The 23807-nt window shown below is 44.9% G+C and overlaps 1 protein-coding gene across 1 annotated transcript; it reads right to left on the bottom strand.

Annotated features, from left to right (window-relative positions):
• Positions 1-251: 251 nt before the first annotated feature.
• SLC7A9 (solute carrier family 7 member 9) lies at positions 252-15771 on the bottom strand. Its single transcript, XM_011371856.1, has 12 exons — positions 15646-15771; positions 13496-13643; positions 12945-13187; positions 12403-12528; positions 12075-12174; positions 11291-11335; positions 10691-10814; positions 9712-9815; positions 4380-4476; positions 3266-3415; positions 2131-2305; positions 252-429 (listed from the first exon to the last, which is right to left on the bottom strand). The coding sequence occupies exons 1-12, from the start codon at positions 15730-15732 to the stop codon at positions 365-367; spliced, it is 1464 nt and encodes a 487-aa protein (XP_011370158.1). The 5' UTR covers positions 15733-15771; the 3' UTR covers positions 252-364.
• Positions 15772-23807: the final 8036 nt, after the last annotated feature.

Below are 23807 nucleotides of genomic sequence, written 5' to 3'. Positions count from 1 at the left end.
ATAAGAAATACGTGTGCCTCGTTGGTCACTGAGTTAAGGAATACCCTTTATTTGAGTAGGCGCGGTGTGCCCCTTGGTAAAGAGTCGCCGCCGTGACGGTGGCAGTTTTGATTCTGGCCTCCCCTGCCATCAGCCCTCTGTTAGATTACATCTTCACCTGCTAACTTCGCAAGCACCATCACTTCTCCCATCTAGAACCCCCACCCCACACCTCAGAGAATTAAGGATATCTTAAAAAGTATCGGTATTACAAACATCTGAATACATTTTTTTATTAAGAAAAACATCAGGAAGAAATAACCACAAATATCGCTTACAAAAATAAATTTGTCACAGCTTGGACTTGGCTCCAGGAGATAGCTTGTTACTCTGGAGCTTCCTCAGGCGGGACGACTTCCATAAGCATCTGAAGGTACATGGTGATCGGCTCTGGGGTAAAAATCAAAACGTGCAGTTAGGAAACTGTAACTAAATTAGTTCGCCTTGCTTACAGGTGAGCAGTAATGTTGTTATTACTCCATGGTGGTGTGTCCCCTGTTAGAGCCTGTGCTGGGGACTCAGTGGTGGGAGGCGGTCAGAACCATCTTGGCAGCTACAGTGGTTCTTGGGCATAAGTTATTTCCCAGGAAAGCACTAGGAACCTATTTATGGCCGCCAAACAATTTATAGGAAAAATATGAATGATTCAATTACATGTATATATTCACCACTGACCAAGAGTTGAATATTTAGTCTGAAGTCACTGAAATACAGATTGTTCATTTTTTCACCTGCTTAATTCCAGCTTATTGGTTTTTGTAGGGAGCAGCTTGGCTAAATATTCTAAAGCTGAGAAATGAGACAAATTTTGTACCAATTTTCTGTCAGTATGATCAGATCCAGGTTTATTTTCAGAGGCCTGGAGGAAAATGGCTGCTTTCTTAGTAATAAATGATTTTTCCTTTCTATGGCATGGTCAGGAAGCAGGCTGTGGACCTCTGGGGGCCTGGTGAGGGTGCTCGGGGCTCGCAAGGCTTTTATGGGTGGAGTTCCATGCGGTGGACTCTGCCGTGTAGGCTCACACCTTGTGACTGTCGTACATACACAGGTGTGCTGCAGAGTCCCTTCGATGTCCTCTGGCACCACTGCTTTTTCTCAGTGAAAGTGGCTATGTACCTAAACTTTTTTTCAATTATAGTTGACCTTTAATATTATTTTATATTAGTTTCAGGTGTACCGCATAGTGGTTAGATATTTATATAACTTATGAAGTGATCACCCCAATAAATCTAGTACCTACCTGGCACTATACATAGTTATTATAATACTATCGACTGTATTCCCTATGCTGTACTTTACATCCCCGTGACCATTTTGTAACTACCAGTTTGTACTCCTTAATCCCTTCACCTTTTTCATTCAGCCCCACAAAGCCCCTCCCGTCTGGCAACCATCAGTTTGCTTTCTGTATCTATGAGTCTGTTTCTGTTTCTTTACTTATTTTGTTCTTTAGATTCTACATATAAGTGAGATCATATGGTATTTGTCTTTCTCCAACTTATTTCACTCAGCATACTGCCCTCTAGGTCCATCCATGTCACAGATGGGTACCTGAACTTTTAAACAATTGTCTTAAGGTAGATGAGGAGCCAGAATTGCTGAGTGGAAAGCAAGAGCAGTGACCTTGACATTAGAAGGCTTGGGTCCTCATCTCAACTTGTACTTTCTGGGTGTGTCTGGGATGCTGCTGAGCATCTCAGATGATGTCTGTGCATCAGGCAAAAAGAAGGTGGTGTTCTAGATAGAGGTCAGATGCACAACAGTGAGAACATACTCATCTCTACCGAACTGTATTCTTAAAAAAGGTTAAGATAGTAAGTTTTATGTTATGTGTATTTTACAATTGAAAAAAAAAAATAGTGCTCTTCCTCTTGTTACAGCAATTGATAGGAACAAAAGAGGAAGCCACAGGTGGACCCCAGAGGTGTTACACTGAGGGTAAGGGGTCATGTGTCCTTGCAGAGGAGGTGAAATTTGCTAGCTGCCTGAGATACTGTGATAAAGTCTTGATATAATCAAGACAGATGTGGTTGCAGGATGCCGGGCCCACCTGTGCTTCACTGACAGCAGAACCATCCCTCTGTTACTTACTTGAGATTTTCTGAGCCCATCCAAACTTATAGTGGACAAAAAGGAAGTAAAATATAATGCCGCTCAGCATAAATAGCACACAGTAGAGATACTCCCATGCGGGTTGGGTGATGATTGGGGCCAAAACCAGATACATGGATACGAATGTCACCAAGATGGGGATGAAAATGGGCACCTGTAAGCAAAACAACGGTGTCATAATTTAGCCACGTGTGTGAGTTTTCTTCTTGAAATTTTTCATTCAAGACCAAAACATTGATATAAAAAGAATATAATGAACTCAGTGTTCCCCTCTTCCAGTTTCAATAATATTTTGGCCAATCTTACTTCATCTACTCTTTTTTTTTTTTTTCCTTTTCTCTACTATATAAAGAAAATGCCAGACTTTGTGTCGTTTTACCTGTAACTTTTCAGTATATATCTCTAAATGGCTTTATGTTTTTGACATGTTTATTCCCTCCCCTTTTTTATCTTGTCATGGATGCGTTGTAGGAATTGGATGATTTAACCTATACAGTGTCTTATTTCTAGCTTTGCCTGGTAACTTGATCCTTTATCCCTCATATTTTCCGTAAGCTGGTGGTTAGATCCGGAGGCAAGAACCCTTCCTGGTTAGAGTTTGTACCACATCAGGAAGAACTTAATGTCTGACTGCCCCACCTTTGAATCTCTGAGGTCAGTCAGTTTCAGGGGTAGGAGAGGAACTCAGTTCCACCAGATCTGGATTCATCCAGCCACGCAGGGAGGTGGGAGGGAGCCCAAACGGATTGCAAATGTGACCGTTAGTGGTTGCACAGGAATGGGGTTGGGGCCAGAATTCAGAAGTCGCCATCAGTTTATGAAGAGTAAGTATTTGCTTTAGAGATAGTAGAACTGTCATAACTAGATATCTTGCTCTGGTTAGACAGGTCACAGGTATTCTTGGTAATAAGTAATTAGACGGCTAATTGGGTCATAAACTATAATATGAAATGAATTAAAGAGCAAACTCCACTCTAAAATATGATAGTCAAGAGGAAAATACAGTTGGAAATAATATTCTAGGTTGGAAATAATATTCCCCTAGAATTTACGTGATCTCTAATTCATTTCAAGAAATCAAAGGCACTTGTGACATTGGGGGCACTACACCTACCTTGATAGGCCTTTCCAGTTCTTTCCTTGTGAACCTCATCACAATCAGTCCTAGAATCGTCATGCCATAAAATAGCCATGCAGCAAAACTGAAGTAGTTGACTAATGAGTTTATATCACCAGGGATGATGTAAATTATTGTTATGATACCCTAGGAGAAAGAATGAATTCTTAGGTCATTGGTACATAAAAACATCATTCTTATCACTTATCACCTTACAGGAGACTGATGAAGTAGTTTTTCCTGCGGATAAACAGTTGAGCATGAAAGAAACCTCCCGTGTATATTTGGGTTTAACTAAATATATGGCACTGGTAAGTGTTCTCTTTGAGGCCTAATGGAAAGGACTTGAAAAATTTGCGACTCTCCGCAGCTGTGATTTTAAGAAGGGGAAAAAACCAATTATGTGTGTATATTGCACCAGCCTCTCAATTATGAATTTCCCTCCCAGAGAGTTTTCATCATGGGAAGGGCCCTGGTCTTGACCTGCATTAGCTGCACCTTATAATTCCTTGTAATTCTGGGTCAGTTTCCTCATCTTCAGAGGGAGTAGATGGACAGAGAGAGCAGTGGTCCTCTGAGGGTGGGAGGTGGAGTCTGGCCTTGAGTCTAGTGTGGACGATCTGAGGTACCCAAGACAGTTGCACACAGCCGAGGAATATCCCTCACCGAGAAACTCCAATTAGAAGATGTCAAAGGGCCATTACTGCACAAGGGCCTCCTGACTTCTAAATTATTGGACCCTAAATGAGAAGCTGTTGTCAGTATCCACCTTGTAAAATGCCTTATTCTTCTTCCCTGTAAATTGGTGGGGTTTTGTAGTTTGTTACTGGGGACCCAGGACATAGAAATATATATGTAAGAAGTGTAGAGAGTACAGGCTTGGAAGATTCAAACAGAGTGTCTCATGGATAAATTCAGAACAAGGAGCAGAAGTTGGGTAAACTGTTTGAATTGTCTCGGGCCTTTTTATATGCCTGTTTCATGTTGAGGACTAAGGGAACCTGGGTCATTTGAAAACCACTGGGCTTAGCAATATAGGTTTACTTTACCATCCAAACTGAGGGACCCTCTGCCTTTAAGGGGGTGTTTCCACGGCGGAATTCATACTTACGTAAAAGATAATGGCAGGGGCTGGAGTCAGGCGCTTGACGCTGATGTAAGAGAGCACTTTAAGCATGTGGCCTTCCCGGCCTGCAACATAAACGAGTCTGGAAAAGCAGTAATACAGAAGTCAGGTGATGAGAGTGCAGGCTGCTGAACCAGCACTGAGCAACTGATTTCTCAGCTTCACTGCTGGACATCTTGCTCTGGTTAGATAGGTCACAGGTATTCTTGATAAAGAGAAAGACTGAGCTGTGACCCTGGTGTCTTCGGATAAGAGTCTGGCCTCTGGAGGTGGGTGAGTTTTGAGTTTTGGAGAAGTGAGCTGGTTGGATGCACCTGAGAAAAATGCATCTTTGAGCAATGGAGTCATCTAAGGGTGGGAGGGGGAAGGTGGGGATGGTTTGAGGAGGCCCTTTCAAGGGGGAGATACCTGATCTGAGTCCTGGAAGATATGCAGGAAACGTGTAAAAAAAAAAAAAAAAGTGTAAAAAGTAGTCCAGAGTCAATGGCCCCCAGTGCTTGGAGCACCTGACAGAAACAAACACAGAAGTGCTGTGCGCATCCTAAATCCAAGCTGTACAAAATTCACATATTTTTAAAAACACAAATTAAGGGAGAGTCAGCAGATGCAAACAAGTGGCCTAGTTATCCCTAAGAACTGGTGATTCAGTAATCTGAATATGTTTAAAACGTTAGAGAAAAAGGAAAGAGCTAAAGAATTTTCAAAAAATTAAAAAGTTACTGTAATTAAAAATTTAATGGTTAATTAGATGCAAGTGGAAAAATATATCAGAAGCTGGACCTGAGTATAAAGCATAGAAAAATGAAAAATATGGACAGGAAATTAATAGGAGAAACAGGAAAAAGCTCAAATCCATTGAAAGGGCAAATTTAAAGAACAGCAGAGAGCTTTCACAGAATTGAGAAGCAGTGAGCCTTCAAATTGAACCCAGTTCTAGAAGAATAAAAACATACCCAGATATAAACCTAGTGGAAGCAAAAAAGAGAAATTAGAACTACTGAGTTTAAAAGATTATAACATTTGGACAATCAGAACAGCAGCAGACATGAGAAGTCATTTTTTCAGTGATGAGGGAAATGTATTTCCGGATTAGAATTCTGAGTAAACTGTCAAGACTACTGGCAAAATAAACACATTTTTAGATAAGTAATAGCTATAAGACATTGGCTGTTTTCTAATCTTCATTGGAAACTATTAAAAAGTCTACAACAGAAAAATTGAACTCAGAAGTTGTTGATTGAAGAAGCAACCTTAAGGAAACAGCTGTAAAACTTGCTGGTATGTATATAAGTATTGGATTTAAAATTTTTGTCACGATAAACTTTTATATTTTTAAATTTTATTTGTTTTTTTAGGCGAGGCAACCCTTGGTTGACCTCACAGATTGTGAGGACCTCATTAGCTTACAATCTCTTATTTATTGTTTACTTTTTACACCTACAGCACCTGTTCTTCCTTGGTGGTCTTCCATCCAAGTACTAACCAGGCCCGACCCTGCTTAGCTTCCAAGATCAGGCTTGTTCAGGGTAGCATGGCCAGAGGCTCTTTTTTTAAGAAGAGTGGGTTCATAAACAAGGTGTAGCTGATACACTAGACAGTATGAAGAGCCCATGTAAGAGGGGGAAGATTGAGATACTGATGCACTATTAGGTATTCATGTGAAAATTTAAGGGTAATTACTGAAAGAATAGAAGTAGAACTTCCACATCAACAGAAGAAAATAAAGAATAAAGGTAATTTGATGGGTAATAAGTCAGAATAAGATTTTTTAAAAGCCAGGAAAACACAAAGGAATGTGTTAGAAATTAATCCGGCTATAGCAGTAACCACATTAAACGTGATCAGATTCAGCTTGCTCGGCTAGAGACTCATGGGTGGGAATTGTTGAAAAAGGCACAAGCCACAATCCAATAACACAGAGTTTGAAGATGAAAGGGATGAGACATGTTACCAAAAATAGCCTAAGGACAGCTGATTGAGCAATGATCAATATCAGACAAAAGAGCATTTAGGCAAAAAGAGAGAGAGTTCCTACTGAAAAAGGGAATAGTCTACCAAGATACAAAAATGGGAAAATTCACTATGAGAGTGGAAGATTTGAATAGTCAAGGTACCAGCTTACTGTTAAAAAAAAAAAACCTAGAAGTTAATAGGATACATGTTATTTTCAAGACCATATGAAACATTTATAAAAATAGCAGTAAACCCTAAGAGAAGTCTTAAAATTTCCAAAGAAGTGATAGCATAAGGATCACACATTCTGACTACAATAAAATTCAAAGTCAGGACTACAAAGGCCAAAAAGGCCCATTCATATTTGAACTTCGTAAAGATATAAACACGATGCTTACTTAATTCCCAGAACAAGTCAGTAAAAATGAGAGGAAAGAGGTTTCTAGATGGAGAGGGGAGACTCGGACTCAAGATGATGCTGTAATTCACTCTTTAAATCCCATCAGTTCTCCACAAATCAATATATAAATTCCATGCATTCAAATGCAAGCAGGACTTTTGGAACTGAACAAGATTATTGTGAGTGCATCTGGAATGCTAAACAGGCAAGAAGTATGACATGGGAGCATCAGTCCTGTCAGATTTTATGTTTCTGAAGCTGTGAAATGTATAATAAGTGTGATAGAAGCAGAGAAAAAGACCTATGAGTGAAACAAAGTGAATCAAGTACATTGGGAATGATAATGGTGGCATTTCAAACCAGTAGGGTAAAGGGTGGACTACTCAATAAGAAATACTGGGACAACAGGTAAAGGTTTTGGGAAAAAAATTGAGATTTATATCTCACATCAAAATACATGCCTGATTGATTGAAGAGCTAAAGTAAAACACTAGAAGAAAACATAGGAGGGTATTCATGAAAAGAGAGAGGAAAGATTGTGTAATATAGAAAACTCAGAAGCCAGTAAGCAAAGATCTTAGACCCTGTAAAAATTATATCCAACATAATTTAATATAGCACAAGTCCCTGTCCAACCCCTAAGCTGCACAGGTACAGAACTATACAAAAGTGATGCAAAATGGATCATATGTCTAAATAAATGCAAAAGATAAACCTATAAAACTTCTAGGATAACACAGAAGAGAAAATCTTTGTGCCTTTGGGTTGAGCAAAGGTTCTTAGATATGACAGCCAAAGCATGACACGTGAAAAAATTTGATAAACGACTTTGTCAAACATTGGTATTTCAAAAACACCATTAAGAAAGTGAGACGACAAGCCACAGACTGAGAGAAAACATATGCAAATCAGATACCTGATAAAGGACTTGTATCCAGAATATATGAAGAACTTTTACAACTCAATAACAAGATGACAAACAACCCAATTTTAAAGATGGACAAAAGATTTGAGTAGATATTTCACCAGAAGATATATGATTAGCTAATAAACACATGAAAAGAAGCTTGGTATCATTAGTCATTAGAGAAATGCAAACTAAAATTACAATGACATACTTATACCCACTAGAATGACTAATAATCAAAAAGATAATACCAAGTGTTGGTGAGGGTGTGGAGAAACGAACTCACATGCACTGCTTACAGAAATTAAAGGGGAACAGTCACGCAGTTTCTTGAAAAATTAGTCAAAATTACAATATGACCTAGCAGTTCTATTCCAAGGAGTTTGCTCAAGGGAAATGAAAACATATGTCTACACAAAGACATATATGTGAATGTTCATAGCAGAGTTGTTCATGAAAGCCCAAACTGGAAACAATGCAAACATTTGTTAACTGGTGAATGGAAAACAGAATGTAGTATAGCCATCTAATGGAATCAATTAAAAGGACTGAACTGATACATGCTACTGCATAGATGAAACTCAGAAATAATATGCTAAGTGAAAGCCAGATACAAATAACACGTATCATTCCATTTAGATGAAATGTCTAGAAAAAGCAAATTATTGACACAGACGCAGATCTGTGGTTGCCTAGAACTGGAGGTGAGAGTGGGAATTAACTACAGTTAGGCATGAGGGGACTTTCTGGAACGATGGAAATGTTTTAGAATTGGATTGTGGTGATGATTGCAGAGCTTTACAAATTTACTAAAATCATTGAAATGGGGAATTACAAAGTGAGTTTTATGGTATTTATACCTCAATAGAGATGTTAAAATTGTGTTTCTATGTGCTAGTAACAAACTCTTAGAAACACATTTTTTTACATTTTAAAAAATACCACTTACAATAGCATCAAAAATATGAATTGTTTTGGGATAAATCTGCAAAATGTGTACAAGAACTATATACTGAAAAGTAAATTTTCTTTTTAAAGAAAGACCCAAATAAATAGCCCATGCCCATAGATTGGAAGAGCCAATACTTTCAAGGTGGCAGTCCTCTTCAAATTGATTTATAGGTTCAATGCAGTCCTGATCCAAGTCCTCAAAGACTTCTTTTTAGAAATTGACAAGATGATTCTAAAGTTCATATTGAATCTAGTACAGCTAAAATGCTTTTGAAGAAGTAAAATTGCAGGACTAGTACTGCCTGTCCTCTGATACAGCTTTAGAAGAATGATTTTGCGATTCGTATTTTATTTTTTTAAAGTGTGTAAGTGGCAATTTCACTCTCAGAAATACGTCTACTTAGAATATTGGACAACTAGTCAAAAACATGTGTTTGAGAATGTTCTCTGCATCAGTGTTGATGAAAACCACTCTCACCTAGCCTGTGAGTGGAGGTTGTGTTAAATTATGCCACTTCGTGAGGTAGAATGTGACATGGCTGTTAACTGTCTCTGGCTAATAGGATCTAGAGAGTTGGCAGGGCTGGGAAATTATGCCCATTCATGTAAATAAAGTGTTAGTGGAACATAACCAGAGCTGTTTGCTTTTGGGCTACAAAGACAGAGTTGAGTAATTGTGACCGACTTACATGGCCTGCAAGCCTTAAATATTCACTATCTGGCCCTTTAAGGAAAAGTTTGCCAATCCCCGGTTAGATTAGGTGAAAAAAAGTATGAAGTGGAAAGTACTACACGTAAACCAATGCCTCTCCCACCTTGTGTCACCAGACTCTGCCTAGTGCTGGAGTTGGCAGCATCGTTCTACTCGATGAGAAACCGAGGCCCTCACTTTGGTGGGGCCAGCAATGTTCAGGGCCAGTGCACAAACTTGTCCACGCTTTCTCCTCCCTTCCCTGGACTTCAGGTTTCCTGCTTGAGCCATGAGGGATTTGGCCTGGCAGAGCCCATAGGATTTTAGCCCTGAGGCTTGTCTTCCTCAAGTGTGAAATGGACTCTGGTGCCCTCTGCCCCCAAGGGTGAGTACTGGAGGCGGGGGGGTCCCCTACCTGCCCGCTGTAAAGCAGCACCCGTTAGCAGCACCGATGGTTGAAAATGCCACAAAGACTGGAATGACCCAGGAGGCTGGATAGAGAACACGGTCACCAAACGTCTAGTGAGAGAAGTGAGATGAGTCTTGAGGGTCTTGCACAGCCCCCAAAAACCACGGGTCCCAAGAAAGCCACTGTGCTGTCCCAGAGGGCCTAGGTCCCCCCCCCCCACCCCTCGCTCTTAGTTGGGCACAGAATCTGACTCCTCGTGGAGAGGAAAAGTAGAGAACCACTCGGGAGGGAAATATGGGGCCTTTTCTCCTCTTCGAGTATCTCAGTAGCTTCTGATGGTAACAGATCTCTCATCCACCTCTCCCTGTCATAATCCTCAGCCATCTCAATGTCACGTGACACCCTGGCCTCTCACTTCTTCGGCTCCCTCACTCAGAAAGACCTTGTTCTCTCTCCCATCTCGGCCCCATGACCTCATCATAACCAGGATTGCCTCTCCCCATGCTCCCCATCCTCGTCACCTGTCTGTTTCTACTTTGTTTCCTGTCCGACCCCAACGCTCAAGGCCCCCAGCACATGGACCCGCCCACCTTGTCCACTCTCCCTCACACCCACCCCGCTCGCTCTCGCTCTCGCTCTCGCTCCCCTCCTTACCGGGCTTGAATTCCGCAACCCATTGTAACGCCCTCCTTCAGTGACTCCCTTGCACTTTCTCTCGCTGATACTTGTCTGTCAAAACCCCAGCCCCGGTCCGACTCCACTCTGTGCCTGCGCCCAGGCTGGGGCGTGCTGGGAAAGCGGAAACGTCCACCTTGCTGCTGGTGGCTTTGGTGCGGCCCTAACCTGGTCACACTCCCCCCCTGTCTCCTAGACAGTTACTGCCCTCCTCTCCTGTGAGTGTGCTTCAGCTCGAGCATTAATAACTGGCCTGTCCCTTTCCCACAGAACACAGCAGAGCCCCTCCCGCAGAGCCCCGGGCACTCACCACAGCCACCGCCTGTGACTGCAGGAGCTCGGTCGCAGACATTACAGTGAAGTAGGACACGTTCATGAGGATGTAGCACACTGTTACCAGCGGGATCCCGATGATGATGGCCAGGGGCAGGTTTCTGGGAGGGGCAGGAACCCGGGGACCCACGGGCAGACCAAAGAATCCCTTGAGATAGACTCACAACATCGTTTTTCTTTAGTCTTTTCTCCCCATCGACCCTGGCTGGCCCTCCATGGTAGGCTGGGGGGACAGCTGCCCTTCCTGAGGCCCACCCACGCAGGGGACCTCTGAAACAGCAGAGTCTCCCTGGGGACATATGGCATTTTTTCAGATGAACTCTCCCTCTCTCAGACTCCAGCACAGTAAAATTGAATTGCTTATGAAGCAAAATAAGCCAGAGATAGTCAGAGTTCTTCCTCTCAGAAACCATTCCACTCTCCAGAAGCAAACCTAACTCTAACGGGTGGAAATGAGCTTATAGGAAACCATCCGGTGTCTGGAAGGGGTCTGAAATCATGGGAGGAAGCGGAATAATGGGAGAAGAGAAATATGTTTGCCTGTCTATTGTCTCCTGCCTTGACTCAGTTTTCTTACCTGAAAGGGTTTCTAAGTTCTTCCGTGATATAATTGAGTTGATTCCTAGAGAAAGAAAAGTCACATGAATCATATAATTTGCTAAGATTGTGAAACACAAAATAATAAATGTTGGCCTTGTTTAAGATTCTCCACCATAGAGAAAATTCTCCCACAGACCTCCGGGGCGATTTCTTTCAGAGAATGCCCTGGCGATGGTGGACCTACAAAGACCTGTGCATCTGTTTGCTGGTAATCATGTGAATTTTTAAGAATTATTGGGAGTAATGAGTCCCCAAAGGACTTTGAAAAACTGGAAAATTCTTTGTCTGAAAAGAGAGTGAAACCTGCAGATGCTTTACGGGTCGTGGATGGCCACACATTTTCCTTAAAGGACATAAACAGAATCGCATTGACGAAACCCAGCATTTTCAAGGTGGAAATGCAACTGCTGCTGAATGTTCTTGCCTTGTGAAGTGTCTGGGCAGCCAGCCCTGACCGCCTGCAGAGCGGCGGAGTCTGTATGTGTCTGCTGAAGCTTCTGGTAACAGCGCCTGCTCACAGGCTACTCTGTCAAGGGCCGGTGCCACATGAGGGACTGAGAAAGGGGCAGGTGTCTCTGTGTCTCTGGGGTCTGAGAACAGAAGGGTGGGGGGTGGGGTGCTAAATGAGAGAGAGAGGAGAAGGTGAATTTTAGGGTCCCACCAAACTCTAGAAAGAAGAAGTCATTGCTTTCCACACGGTTTCGGTTGAGATAGCCTGAATAACCCACAAGCAGATGTGTGCCGTCTAAGACGTGCCTTACCATCCGTCGTATGCCCAGAGTCCATTATAAAATGCCAGACTGATGGCTCCCACAGACAGTTTTGCGCCATCAAAAGAATTTTCAAAATTCCTTGTATTTCCTGTAATTAAGCCAGACAGTGAATAGTGGGTGTCAGCTGACCAGAGTGGGACTTTGTGTCATCTCCATGTGAAAGAAGATTTATGACCTCAGGTTATTAAGCAAATTCTGAGAAGTTGGAAAAACCAAGGATTCTTTCTGTTGAGTTCCTGCCTTAGAGATACGCTTAGTAGCAAAATCTCCAGATCCTGTGACATGCAGCGCCCACCCCCATCCCGCTGAAGGTCACCTTGGGCCAGGAGGACAAGTCCGCTGATTATGATGATGGCCACGATCACCAGCTTGGACGCTGTGAACACATTCTGGACGTAGCTGCCCAGCCGCACGCTCATCGCATTCACCGTGGTGATGAGCACTGGGAAGGGGGACAGCATGCTGTGTCTGGGGGCTCCACATCTCCAGTCTTAAGGCCCTGGAGGGAGGCTCTTTTCTATCCCCCCAGCCTCCCCTCTCTGCCACCGTGTTCATCAAATGCACCTGATGATGACCTTTGAGCTCTAGAGTGATGGCGAAGCAGCCAGGCCCCAGCCAAGCACTGCCCTGCAGACAGTCTGCAGCCACACCTCCCTGACAGCTCCCACACCCACAGAGCAGAGACAGCAAAGGGCGACAGGCTTTGGGCCTCTGCCAGACCCCGCCCTGCGTCTCACCTCCCTGCAGGCCCACTCGGCCACTATCTGGATGTGCAGGAGTTGAGGCTAGAGTGTCCCCACCCCATCTGTGCCAAGTCTTTTCTGACCCCTGCCCAAGGTTTCGGATTTGGGTACTCACAGATGGCAGCAGCAGCCAGGCATTTAACCACAATTTCAGGAGGCTCACAGCCTGCGTAGAAGGGCGCAGATGCGTACTCAGAAAAGCTGAGACAAATGATGGCGAAGGATGAGGGCTTCATGACGAACAAGCTGGTCCAGGAAAAGAGATAGGCAGGGATGGGGCCGAAGGCCTCCATCAGGTAAGGGTATTCGCCCCCCGACTTGGTGATCATCGTACCAAGCTCTGCAAAGCATAGAGCACCTGGAACACAGAGAAGAGGGGACCCCGGGCCCCTGGTGAGGTGTCGCCCTAGGAGAGAGAGCCTTCCGTCTGGGGGCCATGCTCCTCAACTCTAGGGGCCTCCTTCCCTCTGGGGGTCCCACCACGGTGCTCTCTCATTGGACTGTCCTGAGTTCTGGCCATTGGACATTTCGGCACAGCCCAATTTACATCTATTTGGACATTAGCGTTGGAAGGGACCCCAGCAGCAGAAAGGCCAGGGACAGTGCTCAGATAGCCCGCCCTCACATTCAACAGGAGACTTGGCCAGGGTGCGGCATCTTTGTTACCCAGTGTCGCAAGTATCCCACAGGCCGCCCAGATGATGAGACAGGGCCCCACGGCTTCCGTGTAGCTGATCACAGACTTCGGGGAAATGAAGATTCCTGAGCCGATGATGGTGCCCACGATGATGCAGATGCCGCTGAGCAGGCCCACCTCGGATGTGGAGGAAGGAAGGAGGGTTAACGCCGCACTGGATCCAGCTCAGACGGCCAGCTGCAGCCTTGTCCAGCTGCTGCCCTGTCCCTCCCTCCCTCCCTCGGGTGTGGCCAGCGCAGCCCCAAGCAAACCCCTCTCATCTCAGGCGCTTTCGCCCGGTGCTGTTGCAAGAGTAACACCAGGATTGTAACCCAGGGCCGTTGCTGGGGCTTTGCTCATACGAAGTCCACAGCCTCAGGAGTCGGGTATGCCACTCATACCCATTTCACAGATGAGAAAAGGAAGGCAAAGAAAGCTTAAGTCCCTGTCCATGGTTATACAGCCAGTGCGGGTAGACCTGGCTCAGGTCCCGCATACCAACACTGCCCTTACCACCCTGGACAAAGGGGCTCAGGTGGCAAAGCCTGATTTAGCAAGCCATCTCCAATGAGAAAGGCTCTAGAAACATGTTTCTTAGTTTGGCAGAGCAGGATGGAGCTTCTACCCCAGAGCTAAGAGCGAAATCGGGGATTGGGGTGCTGGCCGGGGGTGTCACAGGGTGGGGTGGGAAGTGAGCAATGGAGGCCTCCAGGGACAAACACTCAGGGGCTGTGAACTTTCTCTGATGCCATTTTCAAGGGTATGAGCTTTCTCAGACACACACTGTCTGATTCCTTTTCTGTGAGGGTCCAGAATGGGCAAAACTAAGCTGCAGGGAAAGAGCTCAGGGTGGGGGCCCAACTGGGAAGAGCAAGAAGAAATTTTCTGGGGTGATCAGTTTGTTGAAACTCATCTAACTGAACACTGAAGAGCTGCGCGCTTCACTGTATGTAAATTATGCATGAATCAAGAAAGAAAACCACTTTTTTAAAGGAAGAAAATGTCTGATCCAAGCCCCTCAGAAGCCACCAGCCTGATTTCTGGAGCATGAGGTGAATGTGCTTCTGTTCGCCTGTCTGGGTAGAGGCTGTGGTCAGGGTTAGAGCCCAAAGAACAGGGCTTGCCACGGCAGAGACACACGCACTTGAAGGAGGGGTCCCAGGGAGCAGCAGCATCAGCTTCCATTCTGGCCTCAGGGCCAAGGCGAGCTCCCAGGGCGGTCAGCCTGCCTCCTCTAGTGGCTGGGGCTGGCTCACGGATGCCTCCTTCTTCCTGCTGAGGTCTGCATTCACCCCAAGCTTCCCCGAGTTTAGGACTCGCCTGGGATTAGCTCAATTGTACTTTTTTCATGGCCTAAAGGGAGGGTGTTGCTGCCTATCAGCCAACTCCTGGGGACCCAAGGTCCCAGGCCGACCCACAGTCAAGCCATGCCACCCCCCTTGTCAATCCCCAGATCCTCCCTCCATCCACTCCCCGTGCTGCCAGGCTTGGAAGCACCTGGAGGCTCCACCCGGAGCTCGGTCCCCTGGTCTTGCTCTGGGGCCCTCACCCCTCACCCTCTGGGCTTGAAGCTCGTCCCTCCACGCTCACCCCTGTAGTTACCGTCCACACCTGGGACTAGCATTGCTCAGTGTGAGCAGCCGTTGAGTTCCTTTTTGCCTCCCCCCACCCACCAGCCAGTGCCAGTCCATCTTCCAGAAGCTCTGCCCCCACACGGCTGCAGCCCTTACCACATTCCAATTCAGAGGGATCACACCCATGTCAGACTCACCACCCCAGCTAGACTCACTAAGCAGGAATGGGAGTTTTTCATCACTAGAGGCATCCAGACATAAGAGGGACAGATATTTGGTGTAGATGCTATAGCAGGATGCGAACATCACAAGGTCCTCTCTGACCGTCCCTGAGGAGACCACCGGGCTGAGCCAACACCGGTTCCCTCAGGCCTGCCCAGTGCACAGAAGCACACTTGTATTAACTTCACGAGAATATGCTGAGCTCACTAGTGAGACAGAAAGAAGTGCAAAACATTGTTTATTCAGAGATGTACCGTACAAATCAGAGGTCCGGGGGACTTCACCACTCTGCTTCTCATTAATGCACCCCACCTGGAAGGACCTGCCCGGAAGGACGGCCTTACCTCCTTTTGGAGACTTGTGGTATTGGGTTGATTACTCTGGATCGACTTCTCATCCTCTCTCCTTTTCCTCAGGCTTGTCCCCTCCATCTTTCCTTCCTGCCAGTTCTAGGAAGCTGCGAGGAGGGCAAGGGCCTCGATCCAGCAGACGCTCTAGCAGACGAGACGCAAACGAGAGCTCAGCGAGGTCTCCCGTGGGCTGACGCACCTGGGTTGTGGAAACTGACTCCAAAAGCAGATTATTCGTGACTGTGTTAGGAAAGCACAGCTGCTGACCCCTTGGGGATAATTTGCTCGGTCCCAGGATCGGCAGCTTTTCACGACTGCTGTGCAGGCCTCAGGAATGGTGCTCCCGTGCTCTCCTGCAAACCTTTCCGGTCAGACGCCCGTTCCTAAGCCTCTGGGCTCCTAAGCCTCTGCAATGATGGGCTTGAAAATCACTCTACCTCCTTGGTCCAACTTCATTTTTTCCAAAGGAAAAAGAAGTATTTTACTTAGCAGTGAGCATTGCTGGAGTGGACCTCGTAGAAGCAAGTCCAGAGAAGGAATACTTTTCTCACAACTTCCCAAGATTAAAGCACCTCGCGCATATGATAGATCCACCATGTAGATGTTCTTCATGGAGCGATGCAAGGAATGAAAAAAATTGCTGAGGAAAATCAGTTCGAGGCTTCACTAGTTGATGGGCATGTCCCGTGCCCTTTCTCTAAATAAAGTCCCTCTCCAGTTCCTGGCCAGGGAAGCGGCAAGCCTACCCATCACCCATCACCCATTGTGAACTGCCCATCACCCATCCGCCTTACCTTCTTCTTGACCTTGCAGAGTCCAGATGCGTGCGTGCGTCTGCACGGTCGTGCCTAGGAATGGCCATGTCTTGTGCCCAGGACTAGAGGAAGCCAGCAGGTACAGAGGTCAACAAGGTAATAATTAAACTTTTTTTTTTTTAAAGCAATGAAACTTGGATACACCACACAAAAAGGGAAGGATCAGGCAACCCAGTTTTTCTCCAGAAATGTTTTTGTTTTGTTCATTTGTCTAGATCAATTTTTTTTTTTCTTAACCAGGTTCCCCCAAATCAGCTATGGCCCATAAGGAGAAATCTCTCTAAAGACTAGAACCAGAGGAGATAAACGTTGGAACCAACTCTTTTATTACCTTAATAGGCTATATTTACGATTCCAGCCCGTCAGCACAAACAGGGATCATCACGCTTGTAACTCGCTTGTCAGGGCAGACTTTTTCTTCCCCACCCAGGAATTTCCTCCCAAGGTCCTTGGTCTGACCAAGCTGATGGGAGGGTGGCGAGTCCCTCCCATTCACCTTTGCCAGGGATGGGTTGGCGCCACCTGGAACCTCAAGGGAGTTTGGCAAATGCGGACACAGCAGTGTGGCCTCCTCCCTCAGGTCCCTGCTCCACCTGCCCCACCTGTGCCCGCGCCTCTGGCCACACGTCTGTTCGATTTGATGGTGTGGCTGTTAAAGTGGCCCAGTCCCACGTTCACCATTGTAGAGTGGAAAAGAGGCACAAAACATCACCAGCTCCACACTCTCACTTACTTGATGGGGAAACTGAGGCCCCAAGAGGGAAAGAAGCACGTCAAGGCCACGACGCTCTGCTCCTACCCCCAGAGGTCTGGCTTTCTCAGGGAGGAGCAGAGGTGCTCCAGCTATGCCCGGAGGGGCTGGGGGCAGACCACTCCTTCCCATCAGAGGTGATTCGGGGAGCAGCTCTAATTCTGTATCTCAGATAAGGCCTTCCTCTGGGATTGGAAGAGCCAGGGACCAGAAGCACTGTCGCTGTTCTCCCTGCCGGTTCCTCCACAGTTTTGCATTGGGGTAAATTTAACAGCATCTTAGAAATCCGGATGAGACCCGAGGTCACAGGATAGAGCTAAGTGAGTCATTGCGGATCATTTAGGGAGCCATTTGGGACAGGCTGACCTGAGAGAAGGGCAGACTTCTCAGGGTCTTCTCTTAAGCCACAGGACTACGTGGGGACCCTTGCTGTCCCAGAGTGAGAGTCCTGATGTGGACATTTTTGCCTGTCCCCTTAGTGAAGCTATGTCTGTTCATGGGTCACCTGCTCCTCTAACGCCATGGCCAGAGCCCCCGGCAGAGTGCTCCCTCAGGGACTCCTCCACCAGGAGCATGGAGGCCAGGGGCCGGGGTGGGACCTGCGGCCCTAGACAGGACCTGCCCACAAGCCTGTTTGAACCACTTGTAAAGTATTTGCTAACACTGCAGCTGCACTCAAATATAGCGCCTGGCCTTATTTACAAAACACTACAGACTACTCCCTGAGTCAAGGTTGCCCCCAGAGGGCTGATATTCTAACAAAAACCAAGTGGGGAGGGCAGGATGGGGTGGTGGATAGGAGTCCCCAAGTCACCTCCCACCTGCTCTGCCGCATCAACCACGTGGCCTCAGGGGTACTTAACCTCTGTGCAAGCATCAAGTTCCGATTCTGAAAGATGGGGCTGGTACGGGCACACCTGACATGGAGCGGTGAGGACTGTAGGTGATGCGTTCGATTCCAGCCTTCTGTGAGCCCAGAGGCCCCCCTGTCTCCTTGGGCCTCTGCCAAGGGCTGAGCTGGGGATGTCTGGGGATGAAGATCCTTTGTCGAAGGTCAGAAATCTATTTCAGTTCATTTTTGGTCCATGGTGAACATTTCTTTTCTTCTTTTTTTGTTTTTCCCCAGTAGAGTGAATATTCAACCAATTAGCATAAGTCTCCTCCACCCCGGAAAAATAATCTGGATTTGTTTAAAAAACACACTTTTCCCCAAATTCTTTAAAACCTCTGGCTCATTATGTGTCTAGCTCTTCTACTCCATGGCTGAAGTTTTACTCCATCCCATTCAATTTCCTCTTACAGTTAATTTCCTAAAAAATTTCACATTTTTTTCCCATAAATTTTGTTATTTAGTTTTCTGCTCAAGCTTTGATCTTCACTTTCATACTGTGCTTCTTTCCAGTTGCAAAGATGCTGGCCGTTTGAAGATATCAATGCCATCTGCATTTTATTTTATCATCTTTTTCTGGGGCACGTTTGGTTCCCTTCTCCTGTAATGGTTGTTAAAGACATGTCTAGCCTGACAGTGCAAAATCCACAGCCTCTTGGCATCTCGTCCTCTGAGTCATCTTCCTCTGTGACAGAGGCAGCGTCAAACCTTCAGACAGGTGCTGGATCTGCCTTTACCACTTAAAATTTGTTCCAGGCCTGCCTCCGAGTTTTCAAACTTTTTTTCTGTTCCTAAGTTCACTGTCTTATTTTCCTTCCCACTGGTGTTGACGGTAGTTCAGAGCTTTGGCGGGTCGGGTCGAGGGGTGGTGGTCCCAGAAGACCACATACCTACCTGAATTCCAACCCGCAGAACTCGTGAAAAGTCAGTGGAATCAACAGTCTTTAAATGTGAAGGACTTACAGGCTAACCATAAAACAATTAACCATTTAAAAACGCTTATCTGGGAGACAGTCTAAATCTATATATATCTGAGAAACATTGGAAGAGTGCAATATTACCTTTGAACTTTGTTCATTTATTTTTGGAGATATAATTAATGTAAAACATTAATTTCAGGTGTATGACATAATGATATTTGTATGTATTGCAAAAGGATCACCATGGTAGGTCTTCTTGACATCTGTCACTTCACATAGTTACAAAAATTTTTTAGATTGTGATGAGAACTTTTACGATCTATTCTCTCAGCAGCTCTCAAATATATAATACAGTATTATTAACTATCAGCATTGTGCTGTGCATTACGCCTCCAGCACTTATTTATTTTATAACTAGAAGTTGTACCTCGTGAAACTCTTCACCTATTTTTTCCACCCCCGCCACCCGCCTTTTTGGCAACTACCAATCTGTTCTCTATATCTATGAGTTTGGTTTGTTGGGGGGTGTGTGTGTGTGTGTTTAGAGTCTCCATTTAAGGGACTATATATACATTCATTTTTCTCTGACTTATTTCACTTAGTATAATACCATTAAGTTCCATCCACGTTGTCACGAATGGAAGGATTTCCTTTTTATGGCTGAATGGTATTCTATTGTATATTACAGTGTGTGTGTGTGTGTGTGTGTGTGTGTGTGTGTGTGTGTGTGTGTATAAATACACACATATATACAGTCGGCCCTCCACATCCACAGATTCTGTGTCCATGGAATCAATCAACCAAGAATCGAAATATTTGAAAAAAATGTTATGTTATTGCCTACAATGGTACTTTTTTTCTTGTCATTATTCCCTAAATAATACAGTATAACAACTGTATACATAGCATTTACATTGCGTTAGATATTACAAGTGATATAGAGATCAATTTAAAGTATATGGGAGGATGTGTATAGATTATATGCAAATAGTACATCATTTTATATAAGGGCCTTGAGCATTCACGGATCTTGGTATCCGCAGGGTATCAATCTCCCATGGACACAGAGGGACAACTATAACACACTTTCTTTATTCATTCATCCACTGATGGAAACTTAAGTTGTTTTCATGTCTTAGCTATTGTAAATAATGCCGAAGTAAATACGGATGTGCATATATCTTTTTGAGTTAGTGTTTTCATTTTCTTCAGGTAAGTACCCAGAAGTGGAATTGCTGTATCATTTGATAGTTCTATTTTTAACTTTTTGAGGAACCTCCATACTGTTTTCCATAGTAGCGGCACCAATTTACATTCCCACCAATTGTGCACAGGGGTCCCTTTTCTCCATACCCTTGCCAACACTTGTTATTTCGTGTCTTTTTGATGACAGCCATTCTAAGAGGTGCCAAATGATATCTCATTGTAGTTTTGATTTGCATTTTTCAGGTGATTAGTGATGTTGAGCAACTTTTCATGTATCTGTTGGCTGTCTGTACGTCTTCTTTAGAAAAATGTCTATTTAATTCCTCTGCCCATTTTTTTTTTTTTTTTTTTTTTTTTTTTTTAGGCAAGGCAACACTTGGTCGACCTCACAGATTGCAAGGACCTTGTCAGTTTACAATCCTTTGTTTTTTTATTTTTTATTTTTTACGCCTACAGCACCTGGTCTTCCTAGGTCCATCCAAATACTAACCAGGCTCAACCCTGCTTAGCTTCTGAGATCAGACAGGATTGAGCTTGTTCAGGGTAGCATGGCCATAGACAATCAGATTTTTTCTTTTTTCTTTTTCTATTGAGTTGTACGGGTTTTAAAATATATTTTGGATATTAACTCCTTATCAGATATATGATTTGCAAATATTTTCTCCCACTCTGTAGGCTGGTTTTCACTTTGCTGATGATTTCCTTTGCTGTGAAGAAGCCTTTTAATCTGATATAGTTTCATCGTTTACTTTTTACTTTTGTTGCTTTTGCTATTGGTGCATCCATCATTTTCGTGTGTTTTCATGTGTCCAAAAATAATGTAGTTTTTTACGGGTAACCTCCTTGAGGAAACCAGTACTCTACTTGAGAGTTTTATCTATTTTTTTTCCCCTAAAACGTGACTCCCCATCCTGCTCCCTAATCCCATAACTTATCACTGTTCATTATCATTGTCCCTCTTTCAAACACATTGTTAACACATGATGAAAAGGTGTATTAGCTGGCAAGGTCAGGGGAAGAGGGTTCTGAGTAATCATATGTCTTTAGTAATGAGTTATCATTTTTGGTAATCTTGTTTCTATTTGCCCTAGATCCACCTCTTAGGGGAACTGACCCTGCCTATGGGATTCTGGTGGTCTATCACCCAAAGAACCTACTTCTCCAGACACAGGGATGGCTTGTGACCCCAGCTCATCCTAGAGGTCACCCTTTCATAGGATTTTGTATCCTGAGGGAAGAAGCATGGGGAAGGTTCAAGAGTTTATTTGAGCTAAACTGACAATGTGCTAGGAAAAAAACGATCTCAAATGCTCCAAGCAATGACAGTATTGCGGCTTTTTACATACATTTAGAATTAAGAAGGCAAAGTAAGGAAGATTATTACATGAAGGTGGGAGGAAGAAAGACAGGGAAATCTCTATGATTGGCTTACAAAATATTTAACAAGATTATATGCTCCCTTAAGGGTGATTATGCCTCCAGAGGTCTGAATTACTCCTGGCATTTCAAAGGTATGTTAACCTAGATACATAAGAACAATGGACAGGACAAAGGTAAACCTTTAACAGGCCTAGGGTAAGACCTGTCCTACCATGACCTGTCCTGATAAGAATTTACTACCAGGTCGCCTTGTGAGATTACTTTTGGTCACTGAGTTTGTCAGGTTTATTACAGAGCCCTATTTCATTCACAGGTTGACGGAGTCCAACTACTGAACTCCCAGGGCTGTCCTGATTTCTGTCATTCTCAAAGCATGTGTGAACCACAGTGTACATTTCCAAAACATTTCCTTATTTACCTTAAATTTAGGCAGTTAGTTTCTGTTGCTTGCAAACCAACCCTGGTATTGTGGAAGAAAAATAGGGATTCTACAGAAAGTAACCGCACAGGGCGATCTGAATATAAATTCCTATGGTGAATAGTCCCGCCACAGGCCTAAAACTTCTTTACTGAAAGGTTTAAGCCAGCCACATCCATTGTTCTTGTGCATCTAGGTTAATACACCTTTGAAATGCCAGAAGTGATACCCCTCAAAGCGGGTATTAAGCCTCAAGATAGCACATAACTGTCCTGTAAACCAAACCCCGCCTTGCTTCTCCCACCTCCATGTAATCTTCCTTAGGACCTTCCTTAATTTCAAATGCATAAAAGAAGCTGCAAACTGTTATTTTCCGGAGATTCAATTCAGTTTTGCTAAAATAAACTCTTAAAAAATTTTCCTACAGTTTTGGATGTTCTTATATTGTCGACAGTAAGCTACATATACGGCACATGGTCTGGACCCTTTGTTTTCAAAGAATTACTTTTTAATAAACACCCAGGATCCTCTTGAACACAGTGAAACATGGATGATACTCCAGAGCACTGGCACCCTGGTGACCTTGCGCTGGTCGGAAAATTACTGCTTGGCTATCGCCCATGGGAACATAACGCTCTAACAATAAGCTTTCTGCTTCTGTACCCCCCGCTTGCACAACCAACCTGTGGGTTGACAGTTCGTCAAAAGAAGAAAAATAGACTTGTGTGTTCAAACAGGATGAAGAATAGGGGTTTAGGGTTTAAAAACCCTGTACCTCTACATTTCGGGGCTGCTTAATTTGGGGTCTGCGTACCCCTGGCAGACCGAGCTGGCTGAATAAAGAATGTGTTTCCTAACTCACTGATTTCTGGTGGTCCATGTGTCTGTCGGGGGCTGGCAGCTACAACAACCTCAAGGTGGCACTTGCACCTCAGTGGCAGGAGTTAGTTGAAAGGCAGGGCCATCTGCACTTCCACTCGCTGCTCTCTTTAAGGAGTGTTACCTCACAGGTGGATTGAAAACAAAGGACTGAGGGGCAAGAAAGCCCCAAGCACCCAGCAGGAAGACAGGGAGCCAGCCCCGCCCCAAGCCCTTGGCCAGGTGTCTTGATGAGTTCAAGGAAACTGCCTCATGGATTCCTCCCATTTGAAACTCACTTTTGTAACCAGCCACTATCTTTGTCCTGCTTTTTAGGGACACTCAGTCAGTAAAAGCAGGCTCCTGCAAGCCTCCCAACACCACTACCACCACCCACCCCACCCCACTCAAAAATGAGGAAAAGTCAAGCCTGCGAGGACAGAAAGATCAGGTACCACGGGACTCCACACTTGGGGCTCACTGCCTCTAGGAAAACTGATGAGGTGCAGACCAGCCACGTCCCCTCTCCCACCTCTGAACTGCCAGCTACTCTAACTGCTGACACCAGCCCAGCCGGAACAGAGCCATGTGACCTAGTCACACTGAGCCCTCCATGTGCTGCCCAGGCCTGCTCTGCAGTATTTTGAGTGTATGACATTTCCAGTCTTAAAAGAGGATTCAGAATTCAGCACCTAGGAGACTCAGCCTTTGGGTGTGGGATCTGCATGCCAGCCCAGCCCAACCTGTGCTGCCCCAGGCCTGGAGAGGGCACCCCTTAGCCGCCCAGGCTGGTGACTGCCACTGTCTACTCCTGCGCACAGCACCCAGGATGAGGGGCCCAGGCCCAATGCCAGCTGAGCACCAGGGGCCAAACGCCAAGATCCACTTTTCCTTAAATCTCTTTCCCACAGTGACTGAT

The sequence above is a fragment of the Pteropus vampyrus genome, unplaced genomic scaffold, assembly GCF_000151845.1.
Source record: "Pteropus vampyrus isolate Shadow unplaced genomic scaffold, Pvam_2.0 Scaffold196, whole genome shotgun sequence".
NCBI classification, from domain to species: domain Eukaryota; kingdom Metazoa; phylum Chordata; class Mammalia; order Chiroptera; family Pteropodidae; genus Pteropus; species Pteropus vampyrus.
The sequence above is the reverse complement of the archived record's forward strand: the minus strand, read 5'-3'. Positions and strand labels throughout refer to the sequence as shown.